The sequence below is a fragment of the Artibeus jamaicensis genome, unplaced genomic scaffold, assembly GCF_021234435.1.
Source record: "Artibeus jamaicensis isolate MK-2021 breed Jamaican fruit bat unplaced genomic scaffold, CSHL_Jam_final contig_233, whole genome shotgun sequence".
Lineage (NCBI taxonomy): Eukaryota > Metazoa > Chordata > Mammalia > Chiroptera > Phyllostomidae > Artibeus > Artibeus jamaicensis.
In genome coordinates this window covers 23,889,867-23,909,526 of record NW_026521486.1, presented here as the reverse complement: position 1 = coordinate 23,909,526, position 19,660 = coordinate 23,889,867, and the positions used below count along the sequence as shown (strand labels likewise).

Here is a 19,660-nt window from a genome sequence, read left to right as displayed (position 1 = left end):
CCTTCATATTTTTCTATTAAAATTATTTGCCACCTGTTATTTAAAAAGAGTCATTTGTCTTTGATAACATAGTTTGAAACTCAAAATTCTATACTTGTGTTTAGCAAGTGAAATTCTGCACTTAATCAACCAGTCGTGAGGCCTAAATATTTGACAGAGTAGTAGTTGTTTTTCTCTGTTTTAATTGATTTGAACTATTTTTCTATTGAGAGAGATACATTCAAACATAAGAAATTAAGATATTTTAGATTTAGACTAAACTTCAGAAATAATCGTGAATACATTCAAATACACTTAGCTAAATTTATTTATACTTTTTGAAAACATTTATGGGGGAACTCTTAAAGAGAAAATTATAAAACTTAACTTCATAATCTAATACACTTCTGATTCCTAATTGAGCATGTGCTTTATACGTATGTGGAATTCTTATTCTTAGACTTTGAAAGTATTCAGGCATCAGAGAGCAAGATGAAGAACCTCAACCAATGGATCGAGTCTTTCCAAAACGAAGCAGAAAAACTTCCTCAGGTCCAAAACAATCTCGATGAAATCAAAGGTAATACTGCAACCACAACAAACTTGCTTTACAGAATGCTGGATTGTTTTTTCTTGTTGCAGCCCTAAGGTGGTTGGTTACACTATACACAGGGAACTCTCCGGTACAGCAGCATGGTCGTTTTAATGGCTTCTTGCCTCTTTAAGTCTCCATTCCATCTTCTGAAACTGAGCCTCACTTTTACCAAAAATAGCTTCTTATATTAATTAATTAGCACATTAACTCATTTATTTATTGCACTTATTCCATGCACACTAGTTGTTCGCCACTAGGCTGGAGAATAAAATTAAATATAATATGAGCCCTGCCCTTGGGGGGCTGAGGTGTGGGTAGGATGTTCAGAGGACATGAAAATGGAAGAACTTAAATATATGAAAAGTGATCATCTTTTCATCGTGTGTTCATTTTTTCCAAATGCCTCCTTTTAGGAAAAAATTTAAAATATTGGAGTAATCAGAAAACATCTTTTATGCTAATTAATAGTAATATAAATGTACTCTATGTTTATGATAAATAAATATTTTGCAAAACCTTGCATTAAAATGTTATTTTTTCTTGTGATGTATCAAACCTATATTGAACAATTAAGTCAACCATCTGAGAGTTCTTTATTGACTGGTCATGTTAAAAGACTGGTTTCCTTTTTGTTTTAACTAAGATGAGATTGACATATGATGGGCAAACTTGAAGGGCACAACCTGTTGGTTTGATACTTTTATATATTGCCATATATATATAATATATAAATAAATATAAATATATAAATACTAGCTAGCACCTTTATTATATAACATAATTATCATTTCCTTTGTGTTGAGAACAATTAAGATCTAGGCTCTTAGCAATTTCATGTTTATAGTACAGTACCGTTGCTTACAATCACCAAGTTGTCTATTTTCAAACGCTGGTTTCTAAGCAACTGATTATTTTAGTCAGAGATAAAACTAATTCAGTAGGGAAGGGAAATGGACTGAAATTATTTGCATATTTTTTGCCACTTGATCATTATCATTATTATGACTCGAAATAGTAAAAAAATCTGATATAATGTATGTCCTCATCTAACGTTAAGTCTTGTTGTTCCATACAGAAACCCTAGATCGGCTCCAAAGGCAGAATGAGCGTCTCATTGAGGCTTTAAAAGAACTAAATGCAAAGCAAGGTAATTTGGAATTGACATAATTCTGAGTTCATGATAATTCTTATCAACAGCCTCATTCTTTTAAAAAGGGAAAGCTACGAACCAGTTAGGCCTTATTTGTGAGGGTCTGCAGCCGCTGAGTCACAAATGTTCTCTTTCCTAGGAGACCAGCATGGACCTCCTCTGCATGACTGCGTGAAATACGGAGACTACTACTACCACCAAAGCACAGAAATGGTTCCTGGGTCAAAGTGTGCCGATGTTTGTGCCTGTTTGAATGCTACATTTTTAACAGCAGAAAAGAACAGATCGATGGTGAGATTGTATTTCATTCTTCATTTCTGAACACGACCAAACAGCAGGTACCAGTCAAAGGAAGGGCTCAGTTGCAGATCTAAAACCAGGGAAAAGGACAGGTTCTTGTTTAATTTTTTATGGATCTTTCCTGGTGTGCTACATTTCAGCATGCCTTTCTTTTTCATCACACCACACACGGTCTCCCTGACGAAACTTTGCTCTTGTGTTCCCTCTGCCTGCATTGTTCTTTCACTGTAACCATGGCCAGCAACTTCACCTCCTTCAAGTATTTATTCACTTATAAATACATTCACCTCCTTCAAGTATTAAGTCACTTAGTTGACCGGAATAACTCAACAGTGCCATTTGATTGTAACCTGTATATTACATCCATCCTCCAAACAGTCGCCCTTCTCTGTGCTTTTCTTATCTTGCTGTATTTTTTTATAGCACTTGTAAGCTTTTTACATACCAGACCATTCATATGTTTGTTTTTTTTCTATCCAGCTCATCCCCTGCCCTGAAGCAGAGATATTTCTCATTTTTATTCAATGATATATCTCAAGATCAAAGAGTAGGTACCTAGTTGAATAAATGATAACATGAGTTAAAAATTCATTTTTGAGTCCTTTTAACTATAAACCTTTTCTATTAGTTATTTTATTTCTCTTTTTTATTTAAATCCTGGTTCGAGAATGGTCAGGTACTGCAGTGCTGGAATATTTGTTGATGTTTCATTTACCAGTGGGCATACATACACTGCATTATTTTTATTTTTATAATTATCTTTTTCTCACTTGACACAAGTTTTCTGTTTTCAACTCTAATGCACTTTTTGTGTTGATACCTTTGTGTATTTATGCTCCATGCAGAATATCACCATGTTACCTTCAGTGACTCAGACTTGGCTTGGCATCTCCTACAATAAAACAGGCAATAGGTGGGAGTAGGAGGACGGCTCCTCCCCGTCTATTGACGCGTAAGTATGTGATTCAATTACTTATTCCCTATTCAAGTCTTTCACCTAAAGAACTGAACAAAATACAGGTGATGACTAGGGACAGGATTTAGACCTTTTTGTCTCTTGCTTGCATTATTTCATAGTATACCATCAGCAATTGTAGAAAATTATAAAGTCATTTATATGTTTCATAATTTGTGTAAATATACCTCTAACATTGGGTGCTCTGATTGATTACTATTGGGATAGTGAATGTAATATAGGGAAGAACCTCATTAGTTATGAATTTTGGAACATCTTAATATTTTATTCAGAAGAAGCACAGAATTGTCATTCCTCAGCAAAAGACTTGGGCCTTTTTATGATTTCAGGTATATATTACTAAGCTGCTACCCAGAAATATTGCATTAGACAACTATGACAATATGCATTATAAATTAACACCCTTTATCATCACTCTGCGATATTCATATTTAATATTTCAAAGTTTTGGTCATTTTGATAGCTGATCATTTTAATTTTATTCTCTTAGGTTATCTTCTGATGTTTAGTGAAGCTGTTTTTCTTATGATATATGTACAGGGGTGAGCAAAAGTAGTTTTACTGTTGTTTGCATGGAAAAATCAGGTTATTACAATTGCTTTATTATGTCTGTTTCATGTACTTAAAATTATAAACCTGCTTTTGCCCACCCCATATGTTATAAATACACACACAAACATATAGTAATTTTTTAAATTTCACAAGTAATTTTGTCTGACTTTTATATTTAAGGCAGTATATTGACAAGCAAAACATCCCATCTTCAACTGCAGCTGCACATGCACGGTTGACTTGTGTCCATCATGCTAATCTGTACTTAGACATAGTTTTATAACTCAGGACATATGTTCTTTCATGCTGTTGCTATAATTTCCTAACCAGCCCATTCCCTTCCTCTTTCATATTTTCCTACTTATAAATGATTACCCTATTTTGTGAAGCCTATCTATTACTGCCTGCCTATCTCATATCTTCTATAAATCTATGAGTTCTGTGGAGGGAGGAAGAGTGCCTCTGTTTCCGTGAGCTCCCCACAGCACCTGGTATAGTGCACTGCACATGGTGCATTTTGAAATAATGTATTTAATTGGAATACAGCGAGTATGGCCAGTGACTTGTATTCTCTAAATTTCTCAGGAGTTTACCAAACCCAAGTCTGGATTTCCAGGGCATATGCATGTATGTAAAGGCACACACCTTTGGGACTGATGACTGCACCACACCCTCTTTGTGCATGTGTGAGAAGCCTGCCTTCTAACACCTCAGAAGAAGAGTGTAAAAGAAAAGCCGAGGCTTGGATCCCAATATTCCATATTCAAGATCTGTCTGCCTTTAGTCTGTTGTTATTTCATGTTATTCAGAATTATTTTTTTCATGGCGGAAAGAGGTAAATGATTTTATGATAGCAGGGCACTGTATATGATTACAGCAAAAAATATCATGGTAGCCCAGAAAACTTAGAAACTTCAGGGCCTTTTTGATTTTGTACAAATTGTAGAACAGTTAATAAACAAGCCATTTGTCATGAATGAGTTTGGGGTCTTTTTATATTTCAAATTTTGGTTTTTTATTTAGAACTGTGACTTTGTGGAAACAAACCGTTATAACAAAAGCAATGAAAAGTATAAGTAATTAATAATTTCACTCACAAAAATGGAAATCATAAAAATATTAATAGTACATAAAGCAAAAAAGACACAAATTTAATTAAAACATATTTCTTTTTAAGTATATTTTATTGATTATGCTATTACAGCTTTTCCCATTTTCCCCCTTTATTTCCCCTCTGCTCTGCACCCCTCAACCCTCCAGCATTCCCTCTGCCTTAGCTCCTGTCCATGGGTTATACATGAGTTCTCTGAGTCCTTTGTTTTCTATACAATTTTTGACCTCTCCCCATCTATTTTATGCCTACTAAAGAAGAAAATTTAGTTTCTTCTTTCCTATACCTCTCCCTTTATCCCTCCCTTCCCCTCCCCACTGAAAACCCTGCATGTGATGTCAGTTTCTCTGATTCCGTTCCTGTTCTACTTGTTTGCTTAGTTTTTTTGTTTTCATTATTTTTCTTTTCTTTTAGGTTCATTTGTTGATAGTTGTGAGTTTGTTGCCATTTTACTGTTCATATTTTTGATCTTCTTTTTCTTAGATAAGTCCCTTTAACATGTTACATAATAATGGCTTGGTGATGATGAACTCCTTTAACTTGACCTTACCTGGGAAGCACTTTATTTGTCCTTCTATTCTAAATGATAGCTTTGCTGGAAAGAGTCATCTTGGATGTAGGTCTTTGCCTTTCATGACTTCAAATACTTCTTTCCAGTCCCTTCTTGCCTGCAAGCTTTCTTTTGAGAAATCAGTTGATAGCCTTATGGGCACTCCTTTGTAGGTAACTCTCTCCTTTCCTCTTGCTGCTTTTAAGATTCTCTCTTTATCTTTAATCTTGGGTAACTTAACGATAATGTGCCTTGGTGTGTTTGTTGGAAAGTGGGGCTAGAGATGAGCGGGGGTGGGGACGCATTGTTCCCCCTCTGGCCCCTCATCCACAGGTAGTGGAGCAGTGCAGACGGGAGGGCTGTCTGCCCTGCCCTGGTGAATACCTAAGGCCCTGCCCCTCTTACAACTTAACAGGCGCCCTGAGATAAAACATATTTCTGATTTAACTTATTGAAGTTGCTTGCTTAAGTCTTTCTACTAGATTTTAAATATCTCAGTTTCACTTACATCTTTAATTCCTTGCTTTTCATCTTAGTGGAAAAGATATATTTCCTGACAGAGGTTACTTTTGAATGGACTCTAATCCATTCCCCCTTCACTTTGTTTTGTGTTTATGACATGAATGGCCCCCTTCACATATGAGTACATGCAACCACTTCGATTTAAAATGCTTTACCTTCAAGACATAAACACACCCGACATCTTTCTCCATCCTAGTAAACTCATGTCCTTTTCTAATCACCTCTTTTATGACTTTCTCTTCAAATTAAATGTACTTGAGCAAAGAATCTATGCTGGTTATGTACTTTCTCACTTTCCAATATTACTTAGAACAGTTACATGTCGTATCTCTTTCCTCTTCTTCAAGACTGCTTTTGTGTAAGACAATAATGATCTATGTGTCATTCATTCACTCATATCTGCTTTTGTTTTGGACAGGAAGTTTAAATCATGAATTCAATGTATGTTCATGTTTATATTATTTAATCTGTCAACAGCTTTTTATTGGATTACTTACTTCATTTTTGTCATTGTTGTCATCATCATTATTGTCCCCATCTTTGGACAATATTATTTTGCTTTCAACAGTTTATCTTTTTTGGTTTTCTTCTTAGCATTCTCATTCTATAGCCTGTGTTCTTCATAAAATTTTCCGTAATTACTTCCTAATGTTTTTTAGATTGAATGTTTCATTAGGGAACATTTATTTTATTTAGAATGATATTTCATTTATTGACCAAGGTTCAACAGAAAGACATTTGGAGTATAACAGACAAGCCCTGGCTCAAATATCTTCTATTACACTTCCTATATATTTAGTATTCTACAAGTTACTCTACATCTATGAGACTCAGTTTCCTAATTCATAAGATCGGGTGATAATAGCTGTAACTTATAGTTGTCTGCAGATTAATTAGGATCAGATGTTAGAAGCATGTAGAAGAATGACTAGACCAGAATAAGTGTTCACTGATGGTACAATGTAGAAATCTTGGTGATTGAAGACGTGCTGTTTATACATGTCACACTAACTTCCTTACAACTTTAATCTACCTTCCTCTTTATGGTTTTTATTCCTACCTATTCTCTTATTTTTTCATTCCAATTATCTATACTTCTTCCTTTCTTTACTATCTTCCTTTATTTTCTATTCTATATGTCAGGTATATTTTACTGATTACAAGTGACATAAACAGGATTCAATTTAGCTTGGACATAATTAGAAAGTTAGGAACTATAATAGGTTATTATATAAAATTAAAGGACACTTTGAATACACAAGCCATAACAGAGATAATAATGCAGCTTAGCCAGAGGGAAAACTGGAGCTAAGAATTTGAACTCTACCAGCATCCTCTATTGCTTATCTCTGCTTCTTTCTTTCAGTGTCAGTTCTAGTGGGTTTTTTTGAGATAGATATCTTTATTTCATAGGAAACATGGACAATAACTATTCTCAGTCCTCCTAATTTATAGCTTCTATTTATATAAAAGATTCTTCTCAGTAAAATCACTTGAGGAGATAATAAATAAAACCATGTTAGACAGAGCTTAGCCCCCCAAAACATGCCCACATCTGCCATAACCATTTGTATTGGAAGATGAGACGTTCTCAGGGGAAAGTCTGTATGCTTGTGGACTTTAGCATTAATATCCCTTTAAAATTATATTCTTTTTTTACTATACAAACACATGGTGCCAAAAATGAAATATATTTCTAAAGGAAGTCCATAACTTTTTAAAAGATTGTTTTTATTTATTTGTAGAGAGAAGGGAAGGGAAAGAGAAAGAGAGGGAGAGAAACATCAGTTGGTTGCCTTTTGCATGTCCCTAACTGGGGACCTGGACCAAAACCCAGGCATGTGCTTTGACCAGGAAATGAATCCATGACCTTTCAGTTTGTGGGACAATGCCCAACCCACTGAGCTACTCTAGTCAGAGCAAGCTTAGAGATTTTAAGAAAAAATAAATACAATAATATTGAATATTTATTTAAAATGTATCGTGTCAAGTGGGGTTATAAGTGATTTTCATGTATTAATAAATTTAATTCTCAAGATAATCTTGTGTAAACTATATTGCATTATTGTGCAGAAGAGAGAAGCAGTTAAATTTACTTTTCCAAGATCATAGAACTTGTTAGTAGCAGTGCTAGAATTTGAACTCAGAAATCTCAATACCATCATCCATGCCCTGAACCACACTATCATATGTGTCTTCTCATATACCTACCCAAAGCAGCATTAACATCAGTATAAAATGTCACTTAGTGACAGGTAATATTATGCTGAATGCCTTAGGAAATAAAAGGGAACAATAAATAAAATGTTTAGGGATTCCTCATTCAATAAAATAGAGGTGAATCTACAAGACTATTCAGGGTTTTGCAGTTTTTCAGAATTGCAGTGATAGTCACAAGCATGTTCTCTGGGAGCACAGGTAAGGGATACAACTCAGACTAAAGAGAGAATTAGGACAGGCATTCTAGCAGGTTTTATGCCTAGAAATATAGCTTGATCTATAGCAGAAGTCTCAAATAGTTTTTTAAATATGTGGCAAGTCAGATTCCTAGGAAAATATTATTTGAGGCAGAGGTTGTTTTTATTAAAAGTCCTCTTGAGAGCAACACTTTGTGGGAGAGAAGGACACCATTAGACAGATAAGCTAGGATGAACTCACTACTGAGCCTCAACCAACATCAGAGGAATCTCTGGGATTAGCAAAGTCCTTCAGAATAATTCCACATTGGGGTGTGGGCTGTGTCTTTATACCTCTAGTATCACCTAGGCATGGGTTGCAGGTGGACACAACAAGGGTAATGACCTTGGGTGAGGCAGATGTCTTACGCTGGGGAAAAATGTCTCTGGGCTGCAATTTAAGAGCTGTTAGACATCAACATTCCCAGAATCTGTGGAAGTTGGTGCTGTAGTCCTGGAAGGTACTCAAGGCACAGCACAGTATTTATGACACAATAATTTTTTAAAAACCTTCGAACCTGAAAGATTAAGCTGGAATGAGGCAAAAGAAAGTCAGTTTTATGGATAAGGAATTTTTTGTAGAGAAAAGTGCATATGTAAATGACATAAGGAAGAGATTGGATCTATTTCACCTGAAATACAATGTAAGGGAAGACTGAAAAGAATTGAAGAACTATTTATGGTGGAAAAAGGGGGAAGGGACTAGTTAAGAACATGGATGAATAACCCATGGATGTGGATAGATGCATCAGTTTTACTATGCCCAAATCTTACCATTCTGGACATTTATAAATCTTCTTTCCCATTGTTGTGGGGAGATTGACTGTGGGAGCAGGGAGTAGGTTGGGTGGAGGAGAGCAAAGGGGGGAAATTGGGACAACTGTGATAGAATAACAATAATTTTTTCAAAGAACCATTATGTCTTCATAATTTCAGCCCTGTTAAAAGATTTGTACTTAACTTGGTGTGAACCTAGTCAAGTGTTTTAGGCAGAAGAATATTTAATCAAACTTGTGTCGTAGCTCACCTCAGTTGCTGTGACATGAGCAATAAATAGCCTGGGATTGATGTTTGAGGCTGATAGTAAAGAATGCATTACAATGATCAAAAAGAGTGTTGCTGGTCATGTGGTAGGAATAGAGGCACAATTATGAATTAACTTTGGAGGAGTAAAAGTTATATCCTAGGGTGCCAAGACACTGCATATTACATAGAAAGGGACACTTAGTAACCAGTCAACTCCTGAGTGAGAGGGAGTAGAATAAACCGAGACACTGTTGTCTTGATTCAGATACTTAGATTCATGGATTCAGTCCAATGATATGCATGGACTACCAATTGGTTGACAATTCCACTCAAGAGGGAACGCAGTAGAAAAGAAGGTTTATAAAAGTACAAAATGGTAAGATTTAAGCATAGTAAAATTGATATATCTGTAAACTATCCAGCTGATTATATATTCTGAAAAAAGAGCCTGGTTTGCTTTATGAGAATAGAATGCTCAGACCATTTTATTTTATAAACTCCTGCTTTTCAACTGACATATATAGAATCAACGGCAAATAACGGTAGCTAGGCCACAATGCTCAAAGTGCATTTTGTACAGCAATCACACTTAAAGAGAGGGTTTCAAAAATATACCCAAATGAAATAGAAGCAAATGAGAAAAAGGCACTTCTGAAAAGTCTTCTCCTTCTAACACATTCAGCCACGCCTCTCTGGAGAAGCATGCCCCTCAGCATGTTTGAGTCTTAAATAGGTTTTGTTTTAAAGAAGAAAAAGCAAGGAATTTCTAAAGACATAAAGAAGAGAGATATAATTGATTTCATCTTTGGGCAGTGGCAATGCTTTGAGAAAATTCAAATAGCACAGCATTTTGAAAGTGACTTTAACCTGATACTGTTTATTTGCAGGAGGAGCAACCCACTTGGGTGGGCATTTCGGTCATTTTATTCCTGTCACCTCCCAGTAGTTTCAGTGACAAAGCATCCATAAGGCAACATTAATGACGAGGGAAAGTTTACACACCACCACTACATAGAAACAAAAGGTAAAGAGATCTAGAATACTTAACAACCAGACAGAAAGTTGGTGCTCAGGTAACAATCTATATTTAAAAAATAATCTGCATTTGCTAGTGAAGCTCTGAAAGTTTCAGTTTCATGAAATAAAGTATTTGCCCACATTTAAAATGTGTTTAAAAATCTCTTGTCTTATGTTGACTGACTTCATTATTAGGTAGATCACCTACTTGAAGTCACAAGATGGCCGCTGCTGGTATGAACATTATATTCCCACGACTTTAGAGACAATAAAAAGAATAATTCATGTTTAGTAGTTAAAACCCAACTTTTCCCAAGATGGAGTGGCGTACACTGAGACCAGGGGAAAGGCAGGCAGTGTGAAGCTAAGTGTTACTTCCCCTTTGCATTTCACCTAGGAGGATGGGGAGGGGGCATCTTTCTTCTTTCTGAATTTAGCATGTGAAATAGGGTGAGCCAATTAACTGATGCACCTGGGACTTACTGTCAAGGGAACAAATTCACAAGGGAGTTAGGATGTGAACATCTTTGGGGGCTTTTTGCTTTGCTCACTACATCCCTTAATTCCTTGTGTGAAGAATTTGGAACTCTGTTCTGTGGCCTCTGTCTCCCCCTGGGTAAAGGTTTAGAGCACGGGCCTGATGCTGGTGTGCTTATCACTAGTGGCACTTTGGCTCTAGAAGCTGGGTGGGTGCCTGGCAGATGGGAAGTAGCAGCATCCGGTCCACTATACGTAATAACCATTTACCTTTCTACAGGCTCTGTAATGGGCTGTTGATAGCAGTTGTATTGGAGATATTACCAACAAAATAGAGAGCTGGAAGTTTCCTGATATGTATAAGACACATTTCTTAACTGAACTTAAGATTATAATTATATTGGTTCAAGAATGTGATTTTTAAAATTTTTGTTTTCAACAAGTATTTGTTAAGCCTCTCCTTTAGGCCAGGTTGTCTTCTAGAACCTGAAAATATATAAATGAACAAAGCTAAGAAGAGTCACTGTCCACGTGGAGTGGAATTATGTAGGAAAAAAAGACACATAGGGATGAGTAAATTATATATGTAATCGATGCTCCTGAGTGTTAGTGAAAAAAATAAAGCCTGAAGGGTAATTTGCAGAGTCAAAGGAGGGGCTGCGTATTTACAAAAAGTCATCAGGGAATGCCTTGGCTAATCCATGTGAAAATTCTGTTTTCATCTTGTAATTAATTAAATAACCTACATTTTCACATTCTCTTAAATGACTATAATTCTCCATCTTTTCTGTTGTTAAATATCTTCTTGACAGTATGATTATTCTTTATTAGCAAAATCCATGATAGATTAATATGATTCTAATTTCTAGATAAGAAATTAAAATAACTTACTAAAGCTAAGCAGATTTTAGAGAAACAAAACATTGATAACGTTCTGCCCTTTTGTTTTTATTGTTGCCTCATGACATGAAGGTCATGAGCAAAGAAAGGCAAGGCAGGGGCAGTTCCTGTTTTCCTTCATAACTTCAAAAGTGGGTAGAGAGCCCATCCACAGAATACTGTGTGAGAGAGAAGGGGTGGGTAATGGCAGTTACCTAAATCCAAATTTCCAAAACATCTTTAAAAACTATAGAGAACAAGGGGATAGTGACCAGAGGGGAGAAGGAAGGGAAGTTAAGGGGAAAAAGGGGGAGGGATTTGGAGGAACAAATAGGAAGGACACAGGGACGAGAACTAAGGGGGGTGGAAATGGGAGGGAGGTGGGGAGCAAGGGTCAGGGGAGGCTGGGATGGGAAAAATAGACAAAAAACTGTACTTGAAAAATAACTAAATAAAATTAAAAGAAAAAAGAAAAAATGTACCAAATATATATATTGAACACTACAAAATACTGACAAAATAAACAAAAATATGGTTGAGATTAAAAATAAATAAATAAATAAATAAATAAATAAATTCATTACATCATTAAAAAAAACTATAGCTATGAAATGAAAAAATAAACCCAAAATTCATATACGCTTAGCATGACTAGGAGCCAGAAAACAATAAAACTTCAAATCCCCTGTAAATAGAAAAATAACAACCAATTTCTAGTGTAATGAGTTGTAACTAACCTTTTATGAAGCCCTAGGGTTTTAGAGAAACTGGGGACCCCTGCAGAGAGAGAAAAGCACACTCGTTGTGAAAACCCTGAAGGGGAATCCCAGAAGGTTGGGGGCTGGGTACGAGGAAAAGACTTGAAAATGCACTTAGGACTCTTGAGAATCCACCTTGGAAAGGCAACACTCTGGGGAGAAAAAGATAGAAAGAAGGGAAAAAACACATCTGAAATCTGTGCAGTGAAGGGAAAAAGGAGCAAGTCTGTCTGAGCAAAGCAGGGAGGGTACTGGGGGGTGTTAGGCAGAATGACGTCTTAAAAAACACCCACCTTCCTCTACCTGAAATCCACTGTAGCAGCTGCACTGCAATATATTGACAAGAGAGGGCGCTCTTGTCCTAGGAATCAAATAAAGTTCCCGATCACATTTCCAGTCCACAAAAGGTATTTTTCACCAAACTGAAGATATAAGACAGAAAAGGAGAATCAAAACGTTTAAGCTGATGGAAATTCCTCCATAAAAACCAACTATGAAACATAATAAAACCAACATAACACTCCAAATGGATTTAAACATTTTAAAAACCAAAAAATGTGGACACAAACTAAAAATTCATGAGTTAAGGAGCAGCGCTGAAGTAGAAAGAAATATCACAGTTGTCCTTTCCCCTCCTTTCACTCTCCTATGTCTATAGATAATTCGGTATCTAAATAGTAGAATGTCTAGGTATAAGCTTCTTCCTTGGAACATGGGTGTGTAAAGTGTAGCATAGGAAATACAGTCAATATACTGTAATGGTGCAAGGTGGGTCCCAGAAATATCAGGGGGAACACTTTGTAAAGCGTTTGATTGTCTAACCACTATTCTGTACACCTGACACTAATACAAGAATGATATTAAATGCAAATGGTAATTAAAAAATACAAAAGAATTAAAGTGGAAAGAAGAAAAACTTCATTATTTACAGGTGACATGATGTTGTGTATAGAAAACCTTAAAGACTCCACCAAGAAAAGTACTTGAACAGATAAGTGAATTCAGTAAATTAGGACACAAAATTAATATTCATCAATCTGTGACATTTTTATACACAAATAATGAACTATAAAAAGAGAAAATAAGAAAACACCTTTTGTGACAACATGGATGGAACTGGAGAGTGTTACGCTAGGTGAAATAAGCCAGTAAAAAAAAGACAAATACCATATGATTTCCCTTACGTGTGGTGCGTAAGCAACGAAATTAACAACAAAACAGAAACAGATTCATAGATACAAAGAACAGACTGACCGCTAGCAGAGGGGAGAGAGCTTGCGTGAAAAAAAGTTGTGGGAATTATGCAAAAGACCCCACAACAACACCAAAGCCAATAAACAACAAACAAGAAAACACACAGAAAATAGTATTCTCATTGCCAGAGGGAAAGGGGGGTGGGGCAGCAGAAGTGGATAAAGGGTGAACAAATGGTGATGGAAGGAGATGACTTTGCTGGTGAGCCCATGATGCGATACGCAGATGATGTGCTCCAGAGTTGTGTTTGTATTTGAAGTCTGTATTGCTTCAGTACCAGTGTCAACCTCATAAATTCAATAGAACATTGAAAACCAGAAAACAAATGGAAACTCTCATGTCCTGAGAACGTGCACATGAGGAAAGACAGGGAGGATCATACATACATTAGATGAGAAGCAGATCCTATAAAATGCCTCTACAGGCTGAGACACGTGCCCGCTGCCCTCTTCGAAAACTGTTCTTCAACAGCTCTTTTGTCAGATCTTGGAACTGGAAGGGCGCTGCTCTGAGAAAGGCAGCTACAGAAACTACCAGAGGAAATTCTCTGGGTCGAAGGATAGACAAGCAGAATCAAATCACGCTGGAGCTGCATAAAAGTGAACCCGTGTCTAGGGAGCCTGACCCCAGTGGCAGTGCTTGCATGTGGTCCACCGCATGAGCCACTCACATACACCAACGCGGCTTCTGTGCAGGGGCTGAACACTTCTAAGCTCGGCTCCAGCAGCAGGATTGAGTAAAGTGTGTGTTTAACAGCTGAGAGCGTTCTGACTTCCTGCATTCACCCCATGTCCTCTCCCGGACTGTCACTCAATCTGGGGAAATATGGGTTCAGGAAAGTAAACAAGGGCCCCTGTTGTGTGGGAGCAACAAGCAGTCCTCCCACCAAATATGGCTCAACACTGCTGCCTACAGTGCAATTTCCTGATGAGTAGTCAGAAGGTCGGGCCCCAGCTACTGCAATCGTCACAGCAGAGCAGTGAGCCCAGCTCTGGAGATAAATGCTCAGGGAACATGACAGAACCAGGGTCCCCTTTTTGCTGAGCCAATCTGGAAAGATGATCAGCTCTCCTCTCACTCTTGGCCTATTAAACACCCCCCTCTCAACCTCAGCTGAAAACACAAACACATCTCCTTAAGGGTGTTAATCTCAGAGGTGCCAAAGCTATTTGTGGATGGAACAGGGTGGGGCCTGCCAAGCTCACAGTTTGTCTCTGAAACTGGAGAAATCTGAGTTGAAATGAAGCTTGGGGAGCTGGGTGCTCCAGCCCCATCTACCTTTTGGTTTCTTCTGTTGGCACCTGCCCCATCTCTCCCTTAAGGACTTAAAAGTTAAGGCCTTTCTGGACTTGAACAGACACTCTTCCAAGGAGGACATACAGAGGTTCCAGAGACACATGAAAAGATGCTCAATATTGCTAGCTATCAGAGAGATGCAAATTAAAACCACAATGAGATAGCACTTTACACCGGTTGTAAACAAAGACCATCGTAAACAAATGACCATTGTAAACAAAGCAACAAACAACAAATGGAGAGGTTGTGGGGAAAAGGGGACCCTAGTTCACTGTTGGTGGGATTGCAGACTGGTACAACCATTATGGAAAACAGTATGGAATTTTCTCAGAAAACTAAAAATCGACCTGCCTTTTGACCCAGCAATTCCACTGCTGGCATTATGTCCTAAGAACCCAGAAACACTAATCCAAAAGAACCTATGCACCCCAATGTTCATAGCAGCACAATTTACAATAGCCAAGGGCTGGAAGCAACCTAAGTGCCCATCAGTAAATGAATGGATCAAAAAACTATGGTACATATACACAATGGAATTTTATGCAGCAGAAACAAAGAAGGAGCTCCTAGCCTTTGCAACAACATGGATGGAACTGGAAAGCATTGTGCTGAGTGAAATAAGCCAGGTGTTGAAAGACAAATACCATATGATCTCATCTTTAACAGGAAGCTAAACAACAAAACAAACAAGCGAGCAAAATAAAAACAAAGACACTGAAATAGAGAATAGGAGGACAGTGACCAGAGGGGAGAGGGGAGGGAATTTCAGGGAGGAAAGGGGAAGGATTTATAGGAACTAGTATAAAGAACACATGGACAAAAATTAAGGGGGGTGGAAATGGGAGGGAAGTGGGGAGCACAGGGCAGGCTGGGATGGGAGTAAAAGACAGAAAACTGTACTTGAACAATAATTAAATAAAAAATAAAAATAATTTAAAAAACTTAAAGCCTTTCTGTCTCGTTTTCATATGTCTGTCAAGTAACAACAACAACAAAAAGATAAAATATTTGTCAGCTCTCAGGTGCTATGAGCAACTGAAAAAGAGGTGGTATAATTTCTATCCTTGGAAACACAAATGAAATACAACCAATAATTTGAATGTATACAAAGATACGTATAATAGAAGAATAAATAGAAAAATCACTGTGAGTGGGTGTGTGCAGTGTGCATTGTTGCTCACGACTGTAGGCGTGCAGCAAACACCAGCACTGCTAGTGCTGTGGTGGACTCTGTGGCTTTCAGGGGATGTGCTGCTCAGCCTATGATGTCAACATGGTCACAGGTGCTATTTACTGGTTGGCTGAAATAATGGCCTTAATTATGTGTGAATTGCCGAAAGGAAAGTTTGCAGTCCAGCTATTTCTGCAAACATATTTCTTGACAACAGAAATACGAAAAAGTGGACAAAATAGAGAAATTTTTAGAGCAACAAAGTGAATAAGACTTGAGCAGAGGAAATGAGATTGATGTAAAGATATTAACAAATACTTTAGAAGGGACGGAGAAAGAAGACTAAGCTTTCATACTTCTCAGCATACAAAATTTGCCCATGCATACATAAGTGGAGGGGATCTGAAAGATTAGGGATTATGTAGATATGGATTATATCAAGGTGCAATGAACTCTTTCATTAGAAATGATACTAATATCCATGAAGTAATGGAGTGGATTACTAAATTTCCCATAACAGGATACTGTAGGCAGTGTACAAACCTCTCAGAGGCTGAACTTGCATGCTGTGAATTTCAACTACCCATAACATTAGAACGAGATAGTCTCAGCTCTGTGGGCTGACCTTTAAGGTTAGCACAACAGCATGTGGTCACATTTTCAATCTGAAAAACATCCTATGTATTGGTGAAACTTTTCTTCTAATGTCAGAATACCTTCCTGAACTTTAGCTTTGGTTTCAGACAATATATACAGGCGTTTGGCTCAGAAATGCCTTGGACTCTCACACTGTTCAGACTGGATTGAGGCTGATGGTGGCGAAGGTGTTAGCAGTGCAATTGGACTGGGCTTCGACCTCATCCTTTATGTCTTGAGCTCTTCGTGTGTCAATGGTGACCTGTGATCTTTGAATTTTGGTGACACTGAATCTATAAATTCAATATTGTCTTAAAAGTTATACATAGTCCTGAGATTAAAATGTGATTCTAATACTTGGAAAAACAATTAATGTCTATAAGCCATCCATCTCAGTCTGGAGTTGTCTATTATACCTTCTCAACTGCTGCATTTCTTTAAATGAAAGTATTTAGGATTAGGAATTTGACCTCTTCAGGTGCCTAGTTGTATTATTCTTCATATCATTAATCTCAGATTTTAGTTTATCTGTCCAACTCTGTTGAATCTCAAGTTGTCTTTGAAGTTGTTCTAGTAGACTGGCCTTGTGGTCTTCCAGGAAAACCTGTGGGTAGGCAGTGGCTGTAAATGCTACTCAACTTCTGCACTTCACCTATACGACCCACATGTACTAAAGTAGGGTCTATAAAGTACTGAAGAGTGTTTATGTTTAGTGACCACACCAGTTTGCAAGATTTGAAAGTTGAAAAGTGGGAACACCATCCCTAGTGACACTGCAGGGGGTTTATTTGGAGAAACTATAGTTCTAAAAGCATCTTTTGTCTTGGGTTGAATGACCAGCCCTGAAGAAGAAATTGCAGGTAGTGCTTATGGCTTGGCTTGTGGGAGGTGTGATGAAGAATGAAGCTGGCATTTTTGCTCACTTGCCCACTCATACTTGTATTCCTGCAGACGGCAGATGCTTCAGAGTCTGTGGGCAGGAAAAGTCTTGATTGTGATGGCAGTAGCTGAAATATATAAAAAAATCTTAGCTTAATTGCTGAACATCACCATATTAATATTTGTGTTGTTCGCAGCTGAGTGAGCAGTGGGCTGATTTCTGTTTGAAGTCTGGCTCTCGGTCAGAGAGGAACTTCTGGAGGTTTGAGGTCTACAGAAATGCAATTTGAAGAATTATTTCTATGTGCAAATTCTGGTTTGACTTCAATGTTTCTGGGCTCTTGTTGAAATCCTCTGAATGCTATATTGGCAATTGGCAGAAGATTGTCAGCTACTTAGTGAATTGTTGGTGATGCTGACATAGTTAAGTAACTGACAGCCATGTGGAGGTAAGGAGTCTGGTGGCTTTCCTGATGTAGCTGTTCGGGTTGTATGTGGCACAGGATTAAATTTAGGATAAATGGTCAAGGGAGCAGGCTGTAAAAGTTGGTTGAATTATCACAGGTCCTACTTCCACCGCATCTATTCTTTCCTTCTTTATGGTGACCTTTCTGAGACTGCAAATCCAAGCTGACAGGAATTATGTGACAGCATGGCCCAGAAATTCCAGAATCACTTGAAGGTCTCATTCACAGTAAGATGCCTTGTACTGTTCTGAGAGAGAACAGCATCACAGGCATTAAAGTCATTATGACTGTGCAAAATGACCCAGATACAACTTTTGGTACTTCGGGTTAACAGAGTTGTCATGGTTCATGGGATCACACTGAGATGCCCAGTAGGAATGCTGGTCAACTAGAAGTGTAAGCCCTAATAAAGACAGAATTTTCCTATAGGCTAAGTCACAGGTCTTCTAAAAACCTGAAGGTCAACTGAGAACTTCTTTAGGACATCTGTATCCTGCTTTATCGAGACTATGTGTATGGGAGACAATTCTATGTGTAGTGGAAATACTGCTCATCTCTTCAATTAGAGCATTTTTTTCCTCCATCCTTACAACCTACAACAATACGATGGTCTCAGATTTGACACCTCAGCCCTGGGTTCCTCCCTGCTCGGTCCCCACAGATCAGGTGAAGAGGAGGAGTGACAGATGTCGGGCAGTTGCATCAGAGTTTCCAAGCTCCCAGGTCAAGGCCCCAGCTGGCATGGTCCCTCTTCTCTGGCAACCAACCCCCTCTCTCACCCCCTTTTTCTTTCTCCCTTTACCCATTACTTCTTTTGGGATGGCTAGTTCCCATTTTTTTCAGAGCAATATTTTATATCTTTTCAGCTTCATTTCTCAGGCAATTGGAAATAAATATAGCAAATACATTATTATAAATCTGGGGGGATGACTATTAATTAACAATTCTAGAAAGAAATTTATTTTCTTATTATCAGGCTTCACTGTATGTTTTATACATGTATATATCATATATATGGTATTTAATATATAACATATACAGTATATCTATATATTTACCTATATTATAGAAATTATATTTCTCATATTTTAATCAATACAGGGTATTTTTCCCATAATCATGTGATTCTCATGATCACAAAATGAGTTACTAAATGGCTATTTTAAAAAAATATATGTATTAGAATGACTTCAATGCCATTGAGTACACTTTATTTCTTATTGTTTTTAATGACTATGCTAAACTTTGGTATGGAATGAATTTTTAAACATTTCTCTTTTGAAAGTCATCAGTCATTAAGATCTAAAAATCTTATTATGTACTTTTTTGACTCCCCAGAGCCATTACTTCATTATAAAGTATGAGAAATTTATGTATAGAGAAAATTTGCTGACTTTCATACTCAAAACTTTCTACATAATCCTGAAAAATACATTTGCCCATCCTAATGTCTCTTTTCTGATATAGTAGTAGCTCATTAATTTTGCCAATATGATGACTTAAATTAGTTATCTTAAATTTATTTAAATTGCATTTTACTTGTTAGCAGTAAGAACTTAGTTCTTTTTTCTTTTTTGCATTTCAATCAATTTTGTGTCTTTTTTGTGTG

General features: G+C 37.2%; 1 protein-coding gene across 1 annotated transcript in view; it reads left to right on the top strand.

Annotated features, from left to right (window-relative positions):
* The window catches only part of LOC128626900 (uncharacterized), a 45,412-nt gene extending 40,948 nt beyond the window's left edge, over positions 1-4,464 (top strand). The window contains exons 4-8 of the mRNA XM_053662180.1: positions 440-559; positions 1,650-1,721; positions 1,864-2,015; positions 2,870-2,976; positions 4,138-4,464. Of these exons, the coding sequence (XP_053518155.1) occupies positions 440-559; positions 1,650-1,721; positions 1,864-2,015; positions 2,870-2,947 (422 nt within the window). The 3' untranslated portion in view covers positions 2,948-2,976; positions 4,138-4,464. The remainder of the gene's footprint in view (positions 1-439; positions 560-1,649; positions 1,722-1,863; positions 2,016-2,869; positions 2,977-4,137) is intronic.
* The last annotated feature ends 15,196 nt before the right edge of the window (positions 4,465-19,660 follow it).